This window comes from Bos indicus x Bos taurus, chromosome 1, assembly GCF_003369695.1.
Source record: "Bos indicus x Bos taurus breed Angus x Brahman F1 hybrid chromosome 1, Bos_hybrid_MaternalHap_v2.0, whole genome shotgun sequence".
NCBI classification, from domain to species: domain Eukaryota; kingdom Metazoa; phylum Chordata; class Mammalia; order Artiodactyla; family Bovidae; genus Bos; species Bos indicus x Bos taurus.
This window is the reverse complement of record NC_040076.1, coordinates 72,863,971-72,885,802: the sequence shown is the minus strand read 5'-3', so window position 1 is coordinate 72,885,802 and position 21,832 is coordinate 72,863,971. Positions and strand designations below refer to the sequence as shown.

Genomic DNA, 21,832 nt, shown 5'->3' with positions numbered 1-21,832 from the left:
GCCAAGATGGAGTCCACACGCAGTCTTCGTCTCGTTCTGTCTCTGTCTCTGTCTTGCTCTTTCTCTCTTTCCAGGAAGCATCTGACTCAACGTGTCTAAGCCCACTAGCCCCAGTTGACCTAACATGCCTCCCCCGATGCTACCAGGGAGAGCCCAGCCACCAGGAGGCCCTGCCTTACTGTCCCAGTGGACCTCCCAGATGTGGTCATTCCTCACAGAGAACTCTGCCGCTTACAAAACACTTCCTCACCCAGGTCTCACCATAATTGTTCCAAGAACACCTGTGTCCAGCCATCGGTGGCGGGGAGAGAGCAGGGCCAGGATCACCCAGAGAACTCTTGCCATTACGCTAGGATGAGTGAGATTCCAGGACTGCCAGAGGGTGGCAGGGATGAGGCAGCAGGCAGCTGCTGCAGGACAGGCAGGCTCTGTTCCCAGTTAGCAGGGAGCCCTGGGCCCAGCCACAGCGCCAACTGAACCCAGGGCTCAGAGGGGACCTCGCCGGGTGGCCTCCAACCAGGAGTCATGAGAACAACGCTAAAATGCGCTTCTGCAAAGGTGGTAAGAATGCATATGGGGACAGAGACACTTGGACAGACTCAGACTCTGTAGTTGCTTAAGTATTAGGAAGGAGATGAGACACTCAACTATTCAAGGGCAGCCTAGGGTGGGGAGACAAGTGGCAGGGATTTGTCTTTGAAAGGACAGAGGCAGACGGACAAAGGAGGGAAGTGTTTTTTTCATGGTCTAGACTCTGGGCTCCGGTAGCATCAGAGTGGGAGGGGCCTTCTGATTCAGACCCCTACTTTACCAGTGGGGGCACTAAGGCCCAGGGAAGGGAAAGAAGGCATTCACAGTCATACAGCTGGTCAGTATCAGAGTGAGGATCTGATCCCTGGGGGGCGGAGTGGAGGAGCTGGGGGAGTGGGTATCTAGAGGAAGGGCACAGGAAGTGAGGAGAAAAGCAAACACACATTTTGGCCAGGGGCCAGCCCTCAAAGGACTGTGGGAACCTAGGACTGAGCTTTTCCAAAGCAATCTGGAATATAAACCCCTGGGAGGCCCTGCTGGCCAGTGACAGGCCTCCTCCCCGAAAGGAGCAAGCTGCAAAAATCCTGCTGTTGGGACAGCTGGCTTTAAGTCTGAGGACGGGACTGACTCCAGGGCATTAGGCACCGACACCAACACAGTGTCAGCAAATTGCTCTTCCTTTTTGTTCAAAGCAGCTCAACAAGGCCATGGCCAGTGTCTCCGGAGGCCAGAGTCTGGGCAGTGGGTTACACCCATATTTGCCCAGGTCAACCTGGGGCAAGGTAGAGTAATCACAGGCCATGTGAGGGAGAAGGGATCTTAAAGGGCATGATCCAGCCTCACACCTGTCTCCATCAAACACTGGAATTCCTTCCATCTCTGGGTGGCTCAGCTGCAGCTTGAGCAGCTCACAGAGACAGCTTATGCCCCCACGTGACGGCCACTCCAATCCTTGGGCCAAGCGTCTCCCCCACCACCCACCGTGTGTTCCCTGCCAAGTGGTCCTCCTTCTGTTCCTTGGGACCAGAGGGGAGAGGGAACAAGTCCCTCTCCCTTCCCCATGGCAACCCTGAACTGGTTAAACACAGTGATGTATGCGTGCTCAGTGGTGTCCGACTCTGCGACCCCGTGGACTGTAGCCCGCCAGGCTCCTCTGTCCATGGGATTCTCCAGGCAAGAATACTGGAGTGGGTTGCCATTCCCTCCTCCAGGGGATCTTCCCAACCCAGGGATCGAACCCCAGTCTCTCGTGTCTCCTACATTGGCAAGTGGATTCTTTACCATGAATGCCACCTGGGAAGCCCTAAACACAGAGATCAGCCCCTCAAATCCTCTCCTTTCCAGACTAAACACCCCTGCTTATCTCAACCAGTTTCCATATACCTGGGTTCCAGTCTTTCACCAGCTCCCCTTCCCACCCTTCGCCCTAATCATTTTCTATTACACTGCCTCCACTAGATTAATTACTAATCCTGGTTCCACATAACATTCAAGGTGAAGGCCAACATCTCAAATCACCCTCCTAGAGACCTAAGGAGGCAGCTTATCCACAGGCCCCTTCTCCTTCCTGTCATCTCTTCTCCAAGCTTCAGAGGCACACACACAAAGGCCACAATTTCTCAGAGAACAGTTACGTGAACCTATGCTCATAATTACATGCATGGTAAATCCTGATTTTCCAAAACCTTAAAAAGGAAGAATATTTAATTCTTTAAAAGGCAGGACATCTGTGTGGCAGCTGACCTCTGTCAGGTCTGATTCTGGAGTTCAAATTAGGTAAGGAATATTCATTTAGGAGAGCAAGCTCTGAGCACCTATTAGACCCAGGAGCACCACGGCAGAAGGCTACTTAATATATAGCTTTTATTCCAAGAAGCCCAGTTAAGGAGATCCGTACATGTAGAATTACAGTAAACATTGCTAGATGCTGTGATCGAGGCATGGAAATGGGAAAAGTTAGTTTCCTATTGCTGTAATAATGAATGACCACCAACCCAACATGTGTCTCCCTGGTCAAAGGTGTCAGCCAGGTTGGGCTCCTTCAGGAGGTACCAGAAGAGGATCCACATCCTTGCCTTTTCCAGCTGCTATAGGCTGCCTGAATGCCTTGACTCAGGGCCCCCTGTCTCCATCTTCAAAGCCAATAGCATTGTCGTCACATCTTCAATTCTTTCTCCAGCTTCTGCCTCCCTTCACTTATGAGAACCCTTGTGATTGGGTTCACCTGGATAATCTTCTCAACTCAATATCCTAAACCCAATCACTTCTGCAAAACCCCTTTTGCCTTGTAAGGTAAACTATTTATACATTCATAGGTTTGGGGACTAAAACCTGGACATCTTTGGTGGCCATTATTTTGGCCATTGTGTTCCACAGGGAATAACTAATTGCTTGTGGGAATAGATTCTTTAAGGCGTTGTAGTTGTATGCAGGAGGCTTCCCAGGTGGCGCTAGTGGTGAAGAACATGCCTGCCGATGCTGGAGACTCGAGGCCAGTAACTCAGAACACTAGCATTCCCAAAGCTGGGTGGGCTTCAGGGTTTCACTGCAATCCTCTCCTCTACCTCTGCCCTACAAATTAACTGAAAAGAATTTAAACTGAGGCTGACTTTGACCTTGAGTTTGAAGGGGGCAAAAACACGGAAATACTGACATTTTCTGTTTCTCTTTTGATGTCACTGAGGATCTGAATTGCTAGGAGTTTGGAGCCAGGAAAGAGGCCCAGCTTTCTGCCTTCTGTCAAGGCAGAGACAGCCCCCAGCTCTCCGGGGTTCTACTGGGGTTCAGTCTGGCAGCCCCCGCTATGGTGGTCGAGGGGAATGTGGGTGCTCTGGGCTGCAGGGCCTGCGGAGGGAGGCCAGGACCATGGGAGAAAGGCTTGTGTCCCTGTTGTCCCTTTGCATCCTCTGCTGTGTTTTTCAATGCTGGGTCTTCTTTGTGTTGAGCAGGACTGTTCTGGGTTATTCTCTGAAATGTGGAGGCCGTGGATCAAAAACCACCTGCCCTCATGGTGTGCTGACAACAAGGAGACCATTCCCTGCTGAACAGAACTCTGGTTTACAATGCACTTTTACACCCATGATCATCTTAGACTCGATTTTTTTGGGCTACATGCGACATGTGGGATCATGGTTTCCCAACCAAGGATCGAAACTACTCACCCAGCAGTGGAGCTTTAACCAGTGGACTGTTAGGGAATTCCCTTTCTTTGACTCTGATAATACCCCCAAGAGGATGGGGGAAGTCAGTCGGTGGCATTGCTGAGACCCACAGCTGAGACCAACCCTCTGCCACGCCCACCGCACAACAGTGCCTCCCGTGGGCTCTTGATGGTGACTGCTGGGTCGAGGCCACCCTTGCAGCCACTGTCAGAACTTCCTTTCTCTTGTTTCCTTCTCCTCTCAACTACCTCTCTCCCACTCTTTTTTCTTCCCTATTCCTCTCTCTTTATCTCTCTTCTTTCCTCCTTCTCAGCAACCAAAGCCCCCCAAATAACTCTCAGCTCTCAGGGAGCCCCCAGTAGGCTTAAGGGACTAGAACTCCTAGGTCAGGATGTCTACAACCACAAAAGAATGTCCTCCTGATGCTTGCCTCCCATAATCATCATGTCCTGGATTGAGCAGGTGACCTGTCCATACCAGGAGAAGCACTGGGGGCTTGGAATAGTCTAGGCCAGAAGCCAGGAGACTAGAGCTCACAGACAGCTCTGCCAATCATAACCTTAGGTACACCACTGCTCCACTCTGGACCTCAGTTTTCTCATCAATAAAGTGGGATAATAACAACTACCTCTCAGGGCAGTTTGAGGGTTAGGAAAATTGGTTTCATGGTACTAAGCATGTATTAGATGTTTAATAAAGCTTGGTTGAATGCGGCAGATGCTGGAACACAGAACCCTCCCAAGCAGTGGACTTGAAAATATCAATATCTGTGCTGGGGTAATAAAAGTCAAGAAGCACCTGGAAGCATCAACAGAGAGGTGGAAGGGGATGGAGGAAGAGTGTCATTGGGGAGGGGCTGTTTACTGTTTCCCTCTGCTGGGGGCATTTCAGGCTCCCCGTACTCTGGATCCAGCCACTGAATTCAATTAATGCTTGTCTCTTTATGATGGTGAGGAAATCGTGTTGTAACATTCCAGATGCCTAATGAGGGTGTGTGCAATGACTGGGCAGTGAGTCTCGGAATCTCCCTGCCTTCGACACGCCCTGGTAGTAATGGTGATTTTTAAAAGCTGGGAAGCCCAGAGTGACTTCTCCCAAAACAGACTTGGTCAATCCCAATGTCAGCAGAGATTCAAAGTCCAACTTGCAGTCATTCCAGAAAGAGAAGCCAATTACAACACACTGGGGGGAGAGGGGATTGGAAACTTGGAGAAAAGAAATGGATGGACTTGCAGTTACACATGCAAATTGATTGTCCCCATTTATCTCCTCTCCCTCCAGGGACCCCACTTAGATAGCAGTAAAGGAACTGAAATGATAAACCCACTACATCACAGGGAATGGAAAAAGATTATCAATGGACTAGAGATTTCAGCACATTTATGGAACTAACAGAGCTCCAGAGAGGTTTGAAAATTGATTATACCAGGAACAATGCAGGACAGTTTTTAGGCTTCCCTGATAGCTCAGTTGGTAAAGAATTCTTGTGCAGTGTGGGAGACCTGGGTTCAAACCTTGGGTTGGGAAGATCCCCTGGAGAAGGGAAAATCTACCCACTCCAGTATTCTGGCCTGGCGATTCCATGGACTAGAGTCCATGGGGTCACAAAGAGTCGGACACGACTGAGTGACTTTCACTCACTCAGTGCAGGACAGGTGGGTGTGAGATATGGGATTAAAATCCAGGGGGCTGTTTGAAAGCTACTAAATTAGTTTTTAAAATTACATTGTGCTAGAGAAAACAACCCTCCACAAATATTCTGGCCTGTCGAGATCCCCAGGATAATACTCAGCCTGCTACTCCAGAACTCTTAACATGAAGCTTGCCCATGCACACAAAGCTCTCAGAGTTGGTGATTTTTATTGCCTCACTTTTCAAGTATGAGCCAATAACCAAGCACTTAAGGAAAGCAAACAACAACAACAAATCCCAGAGAAAATAGATACAGCTGAGAAAGGAAGCCTTTAAAACCTCAAAATTTTGGATAACCAACAAGGACCTACTGTACACGTGGAACTCTGTTCATGTGGATGGGAGGGGGAGTTTGGGGGAATGAACACATGTATATGTATGGCTGAGTCGCTTCACCATTTACCTGAAACTATCACAAAACTGTTTGTCAATTGGCAATCAGTTCAGCTCAGTTCTGTAGCTCAGTCATGTCCGACTCTTTGCCACCCCACGAATCGCAGCATGCCAGGCCTCCCTGTCCATCACCATCTCCTGGAGTTCACTCAGGCTCACGTCCATCGAGTCAGTGATGCCATCCAGCCATCTCATCCTCTGTCATCCACTTCTCCTCCTGCCCTCAATCCCTCCCAGCATCAGAGACTTTTCCAATGAGTCAACTCTTTGCATCAGGTGGCCAAAGTACTGGAGTTTCAGCTTTAGCATCATTCCTTCCAAAGAAATCCCAGGGCTGATCTCCTTCAGAATGGACTGGTTGGATCTCCTTGCAGTCCAAGGGACTCTCAAGAGTCTTCTCCAACACCACAGTTCAAAAGCATCAATTCTTTGGCGCTCAGCTTTCTTCACAGTGCAACTCTCACATTCATACATGACCACAGGAAAAACCATAGCCTTGACTAGACGGACCTTTGTTGGCAAAGTAATGTCTCTGCTTTTCAATATGCTATCTAGGTTGACATAACTTTCCTTCCAAGGAGTAAGCGTCTTTTAATTTCATGGCTGCAGTCACCATCTGCAGTGATTTTGGAGCCCAAAACAATAAAGTTTGACGCTGTTTCCACTGTTTCCACATCTATTTCCCATGAAGTGATGGGACCGAATGCCATGATCTTCGTTTTCTGAATGTTGAGCTTTAAGCCAACTTTTTCACTCTCCACTTTCACTTTCATCAAGAGGCTTTTTAAAAAGTTTTAAAAAAAACTAGGAAATTTTAAATTCTATTATCCTAAGAGAAATCCAAGAGACTGCATCCATAAAACAAAAGTCTATGAGTGCTAAATTGCTTCAGTCCTGGTGGCTCAGTGGTAGAGAATCCACCTGCCAGTGGAGAAGACACAGGTTTGATCCCTGGTCTAGGAAGATCCCACATGCCGTGGATGAACTAAGCCCATGAGCCACAACTATTGAATCTGTGCTCTAGAGCCCAGGCTCCACGACAAGAGAAGCCACTTCAATGAGAAGCCTGAGCACATAACAAAACGTAGCCCCTGATCTCTGCAACTCAGGAAAAGCTCACACAGCAACAAAGACCTGGAACAGCCACATAAATACAATTATTTTTTAAGAAAGTCAGATAGTGAAAAAAGATAATTGCAAAGAATATAATTTACAGAACATTAGTGTCCAGAATATGTACAGAGTTCTTACAAATTAGTAATAATGAAAAGACAAAATGTCCCATCATGAACTGGTTGATGTATATACACAGATAATTCAAAGAAGGATCAAAACACTCAATAAACATTTAAAAATAAGTTCAAGTTCACTATCTTATCTTCACTATCAATATCACTATCACTATAAGTTCAAGTTATCAGGGAAATATAAAATAGCTATGAGATATCATTTCATACTTTTCAGATTGACAGAAATTTAAAATTTTGATGTTATCAAGAGTTGGTGAAATTGTAGAGTAATGGGGCATAAAAAGAAAAGAAAAAAAACACTGGGAGTGAATGTCCTTCAACAAGAGAACAGGTAAGTTGTGGTGTATTCATTCACTATTATGTAGCTATTACAATGAACTAGAGCCAAATACTTCGTGTGGATAAATCTAAAAAATGTGAGCCCAGGAAAAAATTTTAATACTATATGCAAAGTAGCATTTATATACAATCTTGAAAATAGGCAAAGGATTCCATTTGCTTAGAGAGTTGTGGGCACATGTAGTAAGAGTATAAAAAGACACCTAGGGATGTGAAAAATTCAATTTATTAATGTGGTTACCTCTAAGGAAAGGAATAGGAACAGGGGAAAGACGGAGACAGGAGCCTTCAAATTTATCTGTTGCATTTTATTTGGTTAAAAAAATATTTGAAGCAAATAAAGCAAAGTATAAAGATTTGACACAGCTGGTTAAGGTGTCCAAAGACATTCTCTACACGTTTCTGAATGTTTGAAGATAATGACCAGGAGTTTGGGGGAGATGTTTTAGCTGAAGGGGGACACCAAAATGTAAACATTTTGTTTTATTTGCTATTTTTATTTGCTTCTTTATCCTTCTGCTTAGAAGAGTGCCTAGTACAGAGGACGTTGTCAGTAAACAATTGCTGAATAAACACATGTGCGCAAAGGCATTGAGCTGCGTTAGAACATGCTGTGTTCTGAGAGAGCAAATCATAGTAATAGCCAACTTCTGCTGCTGCTACTGCTAAGTCGCTTCAGATGTGTCCGACTCTGTGCGACCCCACAGACGGCAGCCCACCAGGCTCCCCCGGCCCTGGGATTCTCCAGGCAAGAACACTGGAGTGAGTTGCCATTTCCTTCTCCAATGCATGAAAGTGAAAAGTGAAAGTGAAGTCACTCAGTCTCGTCCGACTCTTCGTGACCCCATGGACTGCAGCCCATCAGGCTCCTCCGTCCATGGGATTTTCCAGGCAAGAGTACTGGAGTGGGGTGCCATGGCCTTCTCCGAATAGCCAACTTCTATCAAGCCCCATATAGCAGTGCCCTGGATTATTTCATCCTTGCAAGAAAGCATGGCAGTTAGGACTGGAGAACACAGTCCATCAAAAATAAAAGTCTGAGTTTTATCCTGTAGGTAGTTTCAAAGTGTGGAGGAGTGGAAATAAATAAGGAGGCACACACATACACACATTCCCCTAGAGTGCAAGGTGAGCGGGCCAGATGGGGTGGGGAGCATGCCCAATGCCTGACAGCCTGAGAGGGGGCACACAGAAGGGAACACTTTTAGTCTGCCAGGAAGACTTCACCAGGAGGAGACATCTGAACCTGACCTTGAAAATGAAGTGCACCTACAAATGCCAGGAACCCCCAGCTCTTCCTGCTCCGTATCCAGTGGTTGTTGTTGGAGGATCTATTTCTCTGGACCCTGAGCACGGAGCCTGACCGCACAGGGCTGAGACCACTGACAAGTGAAGACAGACTAACTTGAATGTAAGCACCCATTCCAGGATGTTTGGTCTCACCTTTAAATACAACAGAGGAAAAAAGAAAAAAAAAAACCTACCAGCTCAAAGCTCTTTTAAAATTATGACAGCAGTAATAATTGCTTGCCCTTTAATAATAAGAGCTACCATTTATTGAGCATTTACTGTATGCAGGGCACTGGGCTAAGTCATCAGAAGCTTGTCTTTAGTTCTTACAACAACTCTAAGAGGCAGGTACTATTTATCCCTTTCCAGGGATGAGGAAACCAAGGCTTGAAGATTTCAGGGGTGTTGCCCACAGACCTATGCAGTTAGTAGGTGGAGCTGGGATCCCAACCACCAGTTTCTGACTCTTCTCCAGCCCATGCTTTAACCACTGCTTCTCCCAAGCAGACACCCAATTAAAGAAAGGAGGGTTTTACTGCCTTCAATTGGAATAAATGAGAACGTGATCCGAGCATAATAAACTAGAACCCAAGCTTATCATTACATTCATGAATACCTGTCACTGTCAGGTGTCCCGTAAATGCTTGTGAAATGAGGTAGCGTTTAGTTCCAGGAAATGAAACCCAGTGTCGAAATGACAGACTTCACCCTTGTGGGACTCCAGTAGGAACTCACACATCACGTGAACAAGCAGAGCAGGGCTCTTCGGCTCGCAGCAGCCGGGGACAGTCGAGATCAACAGCATCTCCCAGCAGCACACTGAGAGCCCCTGGAACGTCCCACCCTTCCTGATGCCCGCCCTTCTCCAGCTCCTGGGCACTCAGCCTGCACCGTGCTGGGTACCCAGCTCTTAGAGGGAGGGCTGGGTTGTCTCTCTCTCAGCCCATCATCAGTCACACAAGCCTATCCACACTCTTGCGTGGATGGAGTTCAGCACTTTCCCCCAAATCCGACAGGTCAGACATACGTAAAGTGAGAAAAAACGGGACGAAAAGAACTGTGAAAGAGTTCTGCTTTTCAGATAAAGGGAAAGAGAGCAACCCATCTTCTCCCCTAGGAAAAGCCACCATCGCCGGATCCCATGCATTCTATTTATTCATTTCGCAAACATTTGCCAGACATCTACCAGGTGCAGGAAGCAGGCCCTGGCCTGGAGCTGACTGTCTCCTTTGCACCCAACCCTCAGTTCACAGTTCAGAGACCGCCGTGGTCACCCCACCCACCGACCCCTGACTGTGGGCACAGGGAGGGGCCTCGCAGTCCGCGCGGCCAGGAGCACACTGTGGGTAGGCAGACAGGCACAACAGACAGTCACGGTTTACCACTGTAAATGGTACGGGGGCTCAGAAGGAGGGGGGTCACTGAACGGGGAGGAGAGAAGGAGGCAAGGACATGGCAGAGGAGGAAGGGAGAGGAAGATAGCGTCAGCGGGTCTGGGCTCTCTCCGGAGCCGCGTCCGCAAATACTCCGGTCACGTTTTAATTAATTGCAAGGTTTTCTCACCGCCTCAAACCAGAGCTCTGTGATTAATTTCCGAAAGAGCCTGCAGAGTTTAATCATCGCAAACACAATGATCCCGGTAATTAGGGCCTGAGCAGCTAAAAGCAGAAAATAAAGACCCCAGAACAGGTTATGGTCCTGACTTTGGCCCTCAGCCACCAGCCGGGTCCACGACTCGGGGCGCGGGCAGCCGAGGTCGCCGGCCTGCAGGGTCCAGAGCAGTCGGCCGGCGTGCGGCCCGGGCCCGTGACACCGCGGGGGCTCAGCTCGACCCACGAGGCCCGCGTGCCGCCGCAGCCACGCCAGGAACGGCCCCAGGCCACAGTCGCAGCGCCAGGGATTGTGTCCCAGCAGGACCCCCGCCAGCCGGGGCAGAGCTTCAAACGCGTCGCCCGGCAGGGTCTCCAGCTGGTTGTGGTCGAGCTGGACCTCCTCCAGGCTGCTGAGGTTGCGGAAGAGAGCGCTGGGTAAGGCGCGCAGCCGATTGCTGCGCAGCGACACGTGGCGCAGCCTGCAGAGGCCGCGGAGCAGGCCGGCGGGGAGGGAGGCCAGGCCTGTGGAGCTCAGGGCGAGCACCTGCAGCTCGCCGAGGCCTCGGAAGGCGTCCTCCGGGAGCGCGCTCAGCCTCGGGCTCAGCGACACCTCCAGGACGCGCAGGCCAGTGAGGTTGCGGAAGGCGGCGGCCGGCAGGGTGCGCAGCTGGGTGCTTTTCAGCCTCAGCTCCCGCAGGCCGCCTATCTCCCCGAAGAGCACCTTGGGGAGTTCCTCCAGCGGGTTCTCAGACAGGGTCAGGAAGGTCAGATTGTGCGAATGAAGAAAGAGGGCAGAGGGCAGGAACTCGAGGCGGTTTTCGGAAAGGGTCAAGGAGCTCAGGCTTCGCAGCCGGTCGAAGGCTCCGGGGACGATGGAACGGAGGTGATTGGTGTGGAGCTGCAGCTCCGTCAGGGCGCGCAGGCTGTCCAACAGCCCCGACTCCAGAGAGGCCAGCCGGTTCGAGTGGAGCAGAAGCTTCTGAAGCTTAACCTGGACCCCAAACAACCCCTCGGGCAGGTGGGTCAAATTGTTTCCCGATAAATCCAACAATTTCAGGTTCCCCAGGTGTGTGAAGAGGCTAGCAGGCAGGAAAGCGAGTTGGTTTTGGTTCAGAAAGAGCTCCTGCAGGTGAACCAGTTTCTGAAACAGGTTTTGGTCAAGGCTCTTTAGTTCATTGCCGTCCAGAAACAACTGTTCCAGGAGCACCAGGTTATCCAACAGTGCGCTTGGGAGATGAGTGATCTTGTTGCGCGATAACCTCAGGGTTTTAAGTTTTATAGGGTCGTTGAACGTGCCCGGGGCAATGGCGGAAACGTGGCTGTCGGACAGCAACAGGCGCTGCAGGACGGTCATGTCACTGAAGCTGTTGTTCTGCAAGGTGCCGCGGCCCATTTGGAAGAGCAAGATGTGCGTGAGGTTGGTGGGCAGGCCGAGCGCGGCGATGCCGGCCACCGTGCCGCGCGAGCACTGCGCGGCGTCGCGGAAGGCGCACCTGCAGGTGGGTGGGCAGGGAAAGGGCTGCGCGCGCAGGAGCCAGAGCGCCGCGCATAGCAGAGCGCTCCTCAGCATGTCTGAAACGGCGTCCGCGGCAGATCTGTGGGCTACAAGCAAAAGGGCAAACGCTCGTAATCCTGCATGATCCTTTCACTCGAATTATCACTGACTTTAAATGTTACCCGGATATGCTACATCTCCCTCTTAGCAGTGCTGATTTTTCCTGGGTGGTGAAAAGACATTCATTTTGCACTCCGAGGTCTCATCCTCTTGTTTCACTGATTTTCCACTCTTAATTCAAATCGGTAAAATTAAAGCATTTGCAAGCTATGGAAAAGGTAATAATACCTTTAAATCTTTACATAGCAAGAACTAAAATAATCTTTCTCACAATCAAGCTTGGAGGTATCACAGAGCAGTGCCCGTTGTGAAAATAACGCTGCTCCTGACTTTGTTATTATTAATTTTTTGGATTCACTTAAAAATTTTTTTTAATTATTTATAATTTAGCCAGGGGTGCCTATAACCTACAGCCCTGAAGGGAACAGCAAAGTGTGTTAAAACAGCAGCAACCACTGCCTGATTCTTTTAATCACTATCACGCTGTATCTGCAGTGCCTTCTTACTCCACTAACACAGGACCGCTCAAAATAATGAATAGTCTCAGCCACACTGAGACAAGTAGGTTAACAGTACTTCATCACTTTATGCCACACACTGCTCTCAGCACTGTATTTAAATTAATGCATTTACTCCTTACAGTAACCTTGTGAAAGTCACTCAGTCATGTCTGACTCTTTGCCACCTAGCAGGCCAGGCTCCCCTGTGCATGGAATTCTCCCAGCAAGAATACTGGAGTGGATAGCCCGTCCCTTCTCCAGGGGATCTTCCCGACCCAGGGCTCCAACACAGATCTCCCGCATTGCAGGCGGACTCACTGCAGTCTGAGCCATGTGAGTTGGGTTATCCGCAGTTAAAGGATGATGCAACTGAAGGCACAGAAAGGGTAAGTAACTTAACCAGGGTCACAGAGCTAGAATTTGGAAGTATTTCTGATTGTGCCATAAATAAGGAACTATTACTTCTAACATGCTATATTAAAAATTAATACTCAAGGCACTGAATTATCCATGAAATACACGCAGTAATACTAATCTGCCAAAACAATGTTTCCCACGTGTAATTTCAAATAAACTGCATCTTGTACTAAATTTTACTTATTTGTACAGACTAGCCAAGCCGTCCAGTTACCCACACTTAATTTTTAGAATATTTGGCCTTACCTGAAATGGTGCTGCACCCCAAAGCAACTGAATGGTTTAGAGCTTTGCATGCGATTTGGCACTTTCCAAAGGAAGAGAGGAGTATCTTTGCATCCTGAAGATAAAGACTTTCCCAGAACAAAAGTCATGGAAAGAGCCCTATCGCAGAGGCCATATTCTGGTTTTTTAATGACAAATAAATGACAACTGTCTTCAAACTCTGAAAGAGACTGTATGTAAACCAAGTCCTGCTGCCAAAGCCGAAAGATGAGCAGGAGGGGTGCAGTTTCTTCATAAATGGCACAGTATGACCTGGTGATGTGTGTCTAGTGTCACACAGAAGGATCATTGTAGCAGCCATATATCCCTGGTTGGTCTACACTTCCTTGGGACCTTCCTTTATCTGCTACTTCACTACAATTCTACTCAGGTTCCCCTCTGCCCCTCTTAAGAACAATAAGGTTAAGGACATTCTCAAGTGCTCCACTCATTTTTTTTAAAGTATTTTCAAGTATGTTCCCTAATGGCCTTGCTGGGTTGAGGGTGTCCACATGTTCAATTGAACATAGGAATGTCCAACTGCTTTGCAAAGTAATTGTACCAATATATGTTGTCATGTACCACGTATGACAGGTCCTGTACTTCATTTCTGCCCATGCCTTGACATTTTTTTTTAACTTTTGCCATTCATATGAAAGAATTGTGTGGTTTTAGTTTTTCATTTTCCTACTGACCGATAAACTTGAGAATTTTTCACATTTTTAAGGGCCAATCTTCTGAGAAATTTGGGTTTTTCTGACCATTTTTCTATATGGAAAAATGTCTTTTAAAAAGTAAATTGTAGGCATTCTTTATATATTCTGGATGTTAATCCTTTGTGGATTATAAGTGTTTGTTGCAGATATCTTCATCTAATATGTGCTTTGCCTTTTCACCTCCTTTATGTCTTTTACTGAACAGAAGTCTTAATATAGGCAGTTATTAATATTTATGATTTGTTTTTTGTGTCTATCAAAATAATTCCTCTTCTTGCAAACCAAAAAACTTCTCCTATAATAACTTACTACATTTTAGAATATTGTCCTTTGCATTTAGGTCTTTATTCCATCTAGAATTGATTTTTGTGTATGATGTAAGTACAATGTTTTTTTCCAACAGATCAGTTGTTCTATATATATATATCCTTTCTTCCCTCAGAGCTACAATGTCAGCACTGTCACAGATCACCACTGGATGAACGTGTGGTCTGTGTTCTCGGCTACTTGATAATCCCTGTGCCAACACCACACTGAAATATAAAGCCTGAAAATATCCAGCGTCTTATCAAGTGTGAAGAAGTAGACATTCTCATACATTGGTGGGAATATAAATAGTAGCAAACTTTGGGGAGGAAACCTTAATTGTATCAGCCAAATTTTAAATATACATATTCTTTGTCCAATAGTTCCATTACTAAAAATACACACTATGGAAATGCTCATTAAGACATCTACACAAAAGTTTATTTGCAGGATTGTAATAGAAAAAAGGAGATCCACCCAATCCATCCTAAAGGAGCTCAGTCCTGGGTTCATTGGAAGGACTGATGCTGAAGCTGAAACTCCAATACTTTGGCCACCTCATGCGAAGAGTTGATTCATTGGAAAAGACCCTGATGCTGGGAGGGACTGGGGGCAGGAGGAAAGGGTACAACAGAGGATAAGATGGCTGGATGGCATCACCGACTCAATGGACACAAGTTTGGGTCAACTCCAGGAGTTGGTGATGGACAGGGAGGCCTGGCGATTCATTGGGTCACAAAGAGTCGGACACGACTGAGTGGCTGAACTGAACTGAATAGAAAAAAAAAAAAAAGCCTAAATGGCCATCAATATGGAAGTAGTCATTTAAATTATAGTACATCCATGCAACAGGATGCCTTGCAGACTTTGAAAAGAACAGATTTGAGCTGCAACTACTGATGTAACTTTCTAAAATACACTGAATGACATAAAACAAGGGCTGTGTAGCATATAACAATGGGGTTCTACACAAATGTGTACAATTTTTAAAAACATGAGCATATATATATATTTTCTAGAATACACCCAAGAAACTTTAGTAGTCCCCCTTTGAGAGAAACTAGGGAAAAGGCGACTTCCTTACATACCTGTGAGGTTGAAATTTTATCAAATGTGCTTAATGTCACTGTTAAAATTTTTTTAATGCAAATATAATTTGGAAGGGAAAATGGCATTATTTAAGAAAAAAAGGAAAGAACATAGGTATTTTAAAATACTGGGAAAAGCCAGTGGCTGAACTGCAAAAGAATAAACATTAACTTCTGGAATTATTGACTGGAGTGGTGCTACAGAAATGGTCTTTTATCCTGGTTGGGAAAAAAAACGTCCCCCAAACCGACACTGGCAGGTGTAACAGAAAAGGAACTGAAATCTATTCAGCCTGTGATGTAGCCAAATGCAGGCAAAGCCCATTAAATGCTAAACTGACTGAAATTACCTTCTAAGGCATATAGTCCTAAACCACAGGGAAAGCCGCTGCCTATGCCAGGTGTTGTGGGAGGCCTGTCTTCCCACTCAAATCAAGGGAAGCAACTCCAGAGCTCAAACCAGCTCCCCAGCAGGAAGTCTGTCATGCACATACATGGCCACGCCAAGTGAGAGGCCCCTTGCCCATCAAATGCCAGGATCCAGCCCTGGAAGAGGTGCTGTGGATCAAAGTACAACTTCGAGTCAAACTCAGGAGAAGCTTCCTTGGCCTATTTCCCCAGGAAGATTTCCAAGAATTACCTCCGAGTTTTATTTTGAAGAGAGGACATTACAATCACCCAAGGAGGGAACACTGGGCACAGAAGTTGCGGACAGTAGAGGAACACTGAGTTCATTCAATGGACAAACTGATGAGCTACTGAGAACTTTGAGCACTGAAGTAATGACACCACCAGTGTTTCCAGTCCTTTGGATTTTGAATCCATGAAACAAGTCAGGAACCTGCTGTCCTAAGTGGCAGCTTCCGGATCAAAGTCACAGAACCCTGGCTTACAGGGTTTGGCCATTCAAAAGCAGGTTATCCACTGGAATGAGATATGCTTTTCTTCCTCCATGGAGGGGAGGATTCCAAGGCCAGGGCACAGCAGGGATCTCTCTGTGCTTGGAGAGTAACCACAACCCCAACTTGGCATGGGGACAATCTCATTCAAACTCCTAGGACTCCCTCTGTCCTCTCCTGCAATATACACCTGGAATTGATGGAGGGGGAAGAGGATGGAGAGACAAGCACAACTGTACCACCACCAGCAGGCTGTGGTGCAAGGGACAGGATCAACCCACACTGAATGGAAGGAACTTGGGCTCAAACTAGGTCTTACACCATGCAACCATCCACATGGCTCACAGAAGACACAGAGCTCCTGCAGAACCTATGATACAAGGAAAGCCCTCCCACCCAAACAGAAGGCCAGGTACTGCCTGCCCTCTCTGGGATTCCTATGGTCAGTAGTTAGTTCCAAGTTTTCCCACTCCATGGAGTGCTCTTTTCACATTCATGGGTGCCACTTCACCTCAAGTGTACCATGGCGTACATGGCATTAGCTTTTAGTTTGATCTTCCTAACTATCAATAAATTCTGAGTCCCTAGTCTTCTATTTCACCATTTCCCTCAGATCTCCTGATACTAACATTTGGCTCTACAATGCATCTGACTGATGGGTTACCATGGGCTGGTCACAGACATGTGAAATGTGGAAAGCTGCATTGTTTTCCTGAAAAATTCAAAGGTAAAAAAAAGAAACAGGAGAAATATTAAGCAGGAAAATAAATCCAGAGTGGGCAGTATTCATGTAACTGAAGAGCAAACAGATGTATATAAAGACACAGAAAAAAAGAAATGTTGTATCATTCATTTAAATCTTTATTTTGATCAGCTTCAATCAAAAAAAAATTCATAAGGTTATTTACAGTGCTGAATGTACAATTTGAATGTATGCCTTTTTGACATCAGGGTACCATTCTTGAGCAGCAATACAATTTTAAAAATATAAAGATGCAGTATCATTTCTGATATAAAGTTACTTAAAAAAATCCAAAGTCTTAGGGAATTCACAAATCATAACAGAAAGTAACTATTAATTTAATGTGCACATAATTACCAAATCTTAATGCATTAAAAATATGTGTAAATGCCCACAGACTGTACAAAAATTAACATTTTGTTAAAAGTTCCCAACCACCTCCCACCACAAATATACAAAAGTCTTATTTTCAGATATGTCAAAACTGCATGCGTGAAATCTTAGAATGTTTTCTAAAGCTGGAATTCTGCTCTTCTCTAGACACTGCCATTTTGGGAACAGAGTACATAAAGGCTGATATAATTTTCCATGCCTTTGAAACTGTGCAGTTATTTTCTTAAACATGGGAAACAAAATAAATAGTAAAAACTGCAACAGTTTTATTTAAATGCAAGTAGAATTTGGAAAGCTTTCCAATGTAGGGATTACAAAACTAATATAAAAAGTTTTTATTTTATTGTTGGCTTAGCCACTTTTTATTCAAGCATTATTTGCAGCATCGCTTTACAGCAGTTGGTGCTAAAAGTTACAAAACATATAGTTACCACTATTTATATTTGAGGGAGGGGAAAAAAAAAAAAACTTTAAACAACCCTGAGGGAGACACACATTAAAAATCTTGTTATTTATTTAAAAAGTTAAAAAGTTACATATTATTTAACAATTACTTTTCTGGACATTTCTGTCCTTTAAGTATATGCATAAATAAAATTTAAATCAGCAATATTTATTAATCTTAATACATCAAAATAATATATGTACAGATTTTAAAATTTAGATCTGTATACACTCAAATAATTTAATGTGAAATTCAGAATCGAAATTACTATGTAATGGTGACCTACAGAGAGAGGACTCTATCTATGGCACTGAACAGGACCCACCTGAACTCACAGACATTCTTCAAATCACATTCTGGAAGCCATCCAATAACCACCTGAACAACCCACCCTGTCTATATTCAAATCTAACCTCCTACAAATGCTTTGTCTACCTACCTAAAAACCTCATTCCTCTGAAAACAATATGGGAAGATGTGATATAAAACCCTTATAAAATCTAAAAGTTAAAAAAGGGGGGAGGGTGTCAAAAATATAGCTCTTTTATGATCATGCTCTTAAGGATGTTAAATACAATCTAATAATTGGATTTTAAGCTGCTACTTAGCAATTAATTATATGCTTCAGTATTTAAATCAAAGGATACACTCATATGTATTGAAAGTGAATTGAATGTGGAAATTATAAAATGATTAAAAGAGTAACTATAGAAAAAAGTGCTAATTCACAGCTCAAGAGGTCTAAGATGCATAGCTTCATAGAATCATTCATGGAACAACTGTTCTTATCATCTAATGTGTATTAATATAGTATCATACTTTTTGATGGAAAACTTCGATTATGTTTTTGTAAGAATCATCAGTGGCCATAGCAGTAACAGTGATCCTGAGTGTAACTTACATTTTTCTACAGTTACCAAACATCATCAGGTCTCTGCAGCACAAAAAATGAGAACCATGTGGTTCTACTGTTCTGGGTAACATGTGATCAAATTGGTAAATATGTATCAGGAAGATAATGATCAGCTAGAAGCAGAAAGCACAAGCATGCTACTGGTCAAGGAAGAACAAAGGATAAGATCATACAGTCTTAGTAGTTTAGTAGCTACTTTACAGCAGTATCAGTTTTCCTGTTTATCAGAACTCGGCTTTGCCAAACTACTGGATCTTACCTATAAAGACATTTTTAAATCACCTTAATTTTGTTTAGAATTTAAACGCTAACCAGGAAAAACAGAAAGGTGAAATACATGTTCCACATTTCTTTTGGCTCAATGAATGTTTTTTTTTTTTTGAACTTCATTTTTTTTCTCCCAGAAATTTCCACAACCCAGTATGTTCATTTGCAAACACTCAATCCAAAATAGGTACGCTCTGACCTGTGGCGCCACCTAATGGCATAAAACAAACTCACCAGGTTCATACTGGTTTGAAAAAAAAGCAGTCATTCAAAGCTGCTCATTTTCTAAGCCTCATTATTGACAGGAGAGACCTACATCAAACCTTTAAAATTTTAAGAGGGAAAATTCTAACTCCAAAACTAAAACACAAAAAACCAAAAGACAATTATCCTATGTCTTTAGGTAATAAGAGACGTAAATAAAAATAAAAAGGCATTTAAAATAATATAAAACCTGAGAGGGGGTAAAAAACAGGTATGAAGGGATATTAGAAAGACAGATCTACATCTACTGCCAAAAGAAATAAGCTTTCTTCCTACTGAAAAATATTTAAACATATAACTAAAGCAAATTACACTACTGACACCAGACGTAGTCCAAGATGCACTTAATAGCTTTGAGGGACATCTCAAGAAGGCAGTGAAGCACCTTGCTGATAGAAAAATAAAACCCAGGCAGTCTGTACAGAAAATATAAAACCATAAATGGAAATTACCTGAGTTGTTCTATAAGCAACATCCTAGACTCACTCCTAACTCTAGGCTATCAAAGGGAACTGGTGTATGTATACAAAGTTTTCTTTGGGAGAAATACTGAAATCAAATGAAAACGGGCTTTTTACCTATTTTCATTGGAGGCTAACTAACACCCATTTTATTTATCAATCACAAATTTAGGGACTGTATATAAATGATGACTTTTTCTAAAAAGGGGGCTGTGAAAATAAAGGCATAAACTAATAAGTCTTAGAAAATAATATCTAAACACCTTTCAGATACCAACTTTCTTCTCTACCCTATAGAGCATCACTGGAGGGTAACAAGGAAGCAAGTTCTGGAAATATAATATTTTAGAGTTACTGAATGAAGGTATAGGACTTTATAGATAATTAATTATTTAACTGGCAGGCCAATTTCTTTTTGTTTTTGTTTAAAAAAAAAAACTCTCAATCAGCTACTATATTGGAAGGGTACAAACTGAAAGGGTGCCATTCTGACACACAGGATCAGATACAGTCCTACATTTACACTCTCCTCAATACTGCTACTAGAATGCCACTGAGCCCGATTCACTGCTAGGTTATGGTGATGATCTGACATGACCCATTCTCCTTTACTAAAGCTTTAGCTTCTGTTGTTGTTTGAGGTTTTGGCGGCCATTCCGGGTCAACCAAGAGCTCCTGAGCCAGATACATGTACTTGGCCTTTGGCATCTTCTTCCTACAGTTCAGGGCCCAAGACAAGCAGCATTTCTCCCACCAATCCATCGACTCCTAAGAACATAAGGAAAAAAAGGTACACCCAGTAAATTAAGAGCTGCTGTTTTTAACAGTTTTGTTAAAGCATAGTTCATCAGCACAGAAAAATAAGAGGAAATGACTTCTGAGCGCAAGAAATCATGAAAAAAAAATGCTTTAAAAAGTCAGCTTTCAATTAATTAGGAACATTATTTTTTTTAAGAGTACAGTTTTAAAATTATCTATGTCGTTTACTTCATTTTATTTAGTTCTATGTTCCTATCTCCTCTTGTACGCATACACATTTAAAAAATAACTTGTATAACTGGAGGCTATGATTCCATTACATAAAACATCTAATGTATTGAGAATAACTTTAAACTATTCAGAAAGAGAAAAAATTGTTAATATTATATGAAAGCCCCAACTATCTTTTGGTGCTATTGCTTCTAGCAACTTAACCACCAGATCATTTTTGGAAGAAAATGGTATAAAGATACCACTGCTACTGTTAGCATCAGCTTTCAAAGTATTATTTAAATATTGTTAGGTCAAAATCAGAGCTTAGATCATGTTTAATGTCTATCACTTCTTTTAAAACCACATTCTCATTAACATAAAAAAACAAATTTATTTTATAACGATGGTTTCCCCTTGGTCCTCCACAACTGGAAAGAGAGGTATAAAGTAAGTACTATTTCTTAGTAATACTTCACTATAAAAAGCTCTGCTGTCACAGAAATCCTTCTGATCAATCCTAATGTTTTTACTGAATGTGATCTTAGATAGTTCTTGGAGAACAAGAAAGCAGAGTTCCTGGTTACTGTACAAAAAATGTAAATTCAATACAGGTCCTCAGAATTTGTCTTAATTGAAACTGGAAATAAAACCAAATGACTATACTGAGATCTGTAGTTACTTTCATCTCTGAAGAACAGTCAATCCTTAAATTACTTTGACTGTTTCTTCTACAAAGAAAATTTAAACCCTAGGTTGTTTTGTTTTGCCATCAACATATAACCCAGGCTTCAACCAGGTGTAATCTCAACTGCAGTAAAGATGACCCTTGAGCAACATGGGTTTGAACCTGTGCAGGTCCACTTACACGTGGATTTTTTCAGTAAACAGTACAGTACCACATGATCCATGATTGGGTGAATCTGAAGGTACGGAGGGACCCCATTATCTGAGGGTTCTTTAATTATAAGTTATATAAATCTTGGCAGATTTACAGCTGCAGGGAGGGTCAGCGATCCTAATCCTTGACATATTCAAGGATCACCTGTAATCTCACGGAATGGAATAACTGACAAAGACATTCTAATGTTAACTCTCAAAACACCTTCATGATGGAGAAAGACAAATTTGATGTAACACAGATCCTGAAACACAGGTTTCTCAATTGGCCAATGGAGAACAGCAAAAATACTTTAAAATGAAAACCTTTTTAAATTTCTTCATACTTTTACTCGGTAGGTCTCCAGGACCTACTACTCTCTCTCCCTTCAAAACTGGGGATGGGCACGCGGCAGAGCACGTGCAGGAACGTAAGACACCACGAA

The 21,832-nt window shown here is 44.0% G+C and overlaps 2 protein-coding genes across 6 annotated transcripts in view; both read right to left on the bottom strand.

Annotated features, from left to right (window-relative positions):
• Window positions 1-8,224: 8,224 nt before the first annotated feature.
• On the bottom strand, window positions 8,225-12,587 carry GP5 (glycoprotein V platelet). The gene has a single exon (XM_027538106.1). It carries the CDS (start codon window positions 11,816-11,818, stop codon window positions 10,199-10,201), a length of 1,620 nt encoding a protein of 539 aa, XP_027393907.1. The 5' UTR covers window positions 11,819-12,587; the 3' UTR covers window positions 8,225-10,198.
• Window positions 12,588-16,891: 4,304 nt separating this feature from the next.
• ATP13A3 (ATPase 13A3) overlaps window positions 16,892-21,832 on the bottom strand; it is a 79,436-nt gene continuing 74,495 nt past the window's right edge. For 3 of the 5 annotated variants that reach the window (XM_027538062.1, XM_027538089.1, XM_027538080.1), the window contains one exon: window positions 16,892-20,306. In XM_027538062.1, the coding sequence (XP_027393863.1) occupies window positions 20,109-20,306 (198 nt within the window). In that variant the 3' untranslated portion in view covers window positions 16,892-20,108. The remainder of the gene's footprint in view (window positions 20,307-21,832) is intronic. The other 2 variants (XM_027538071.1, XM_027538097.1) reach the window with 2 other exon arrangements.

Excerpts from the sequence above, each read along its gene's own strand:
- GP5 (XM_027538106.1), bottom strand. The coding sequence starts at position 11,818 with ATGCTGAGGAGCGCTCTGCTATGCGCGGCGCTCTGGCTCCTGCGCGCG.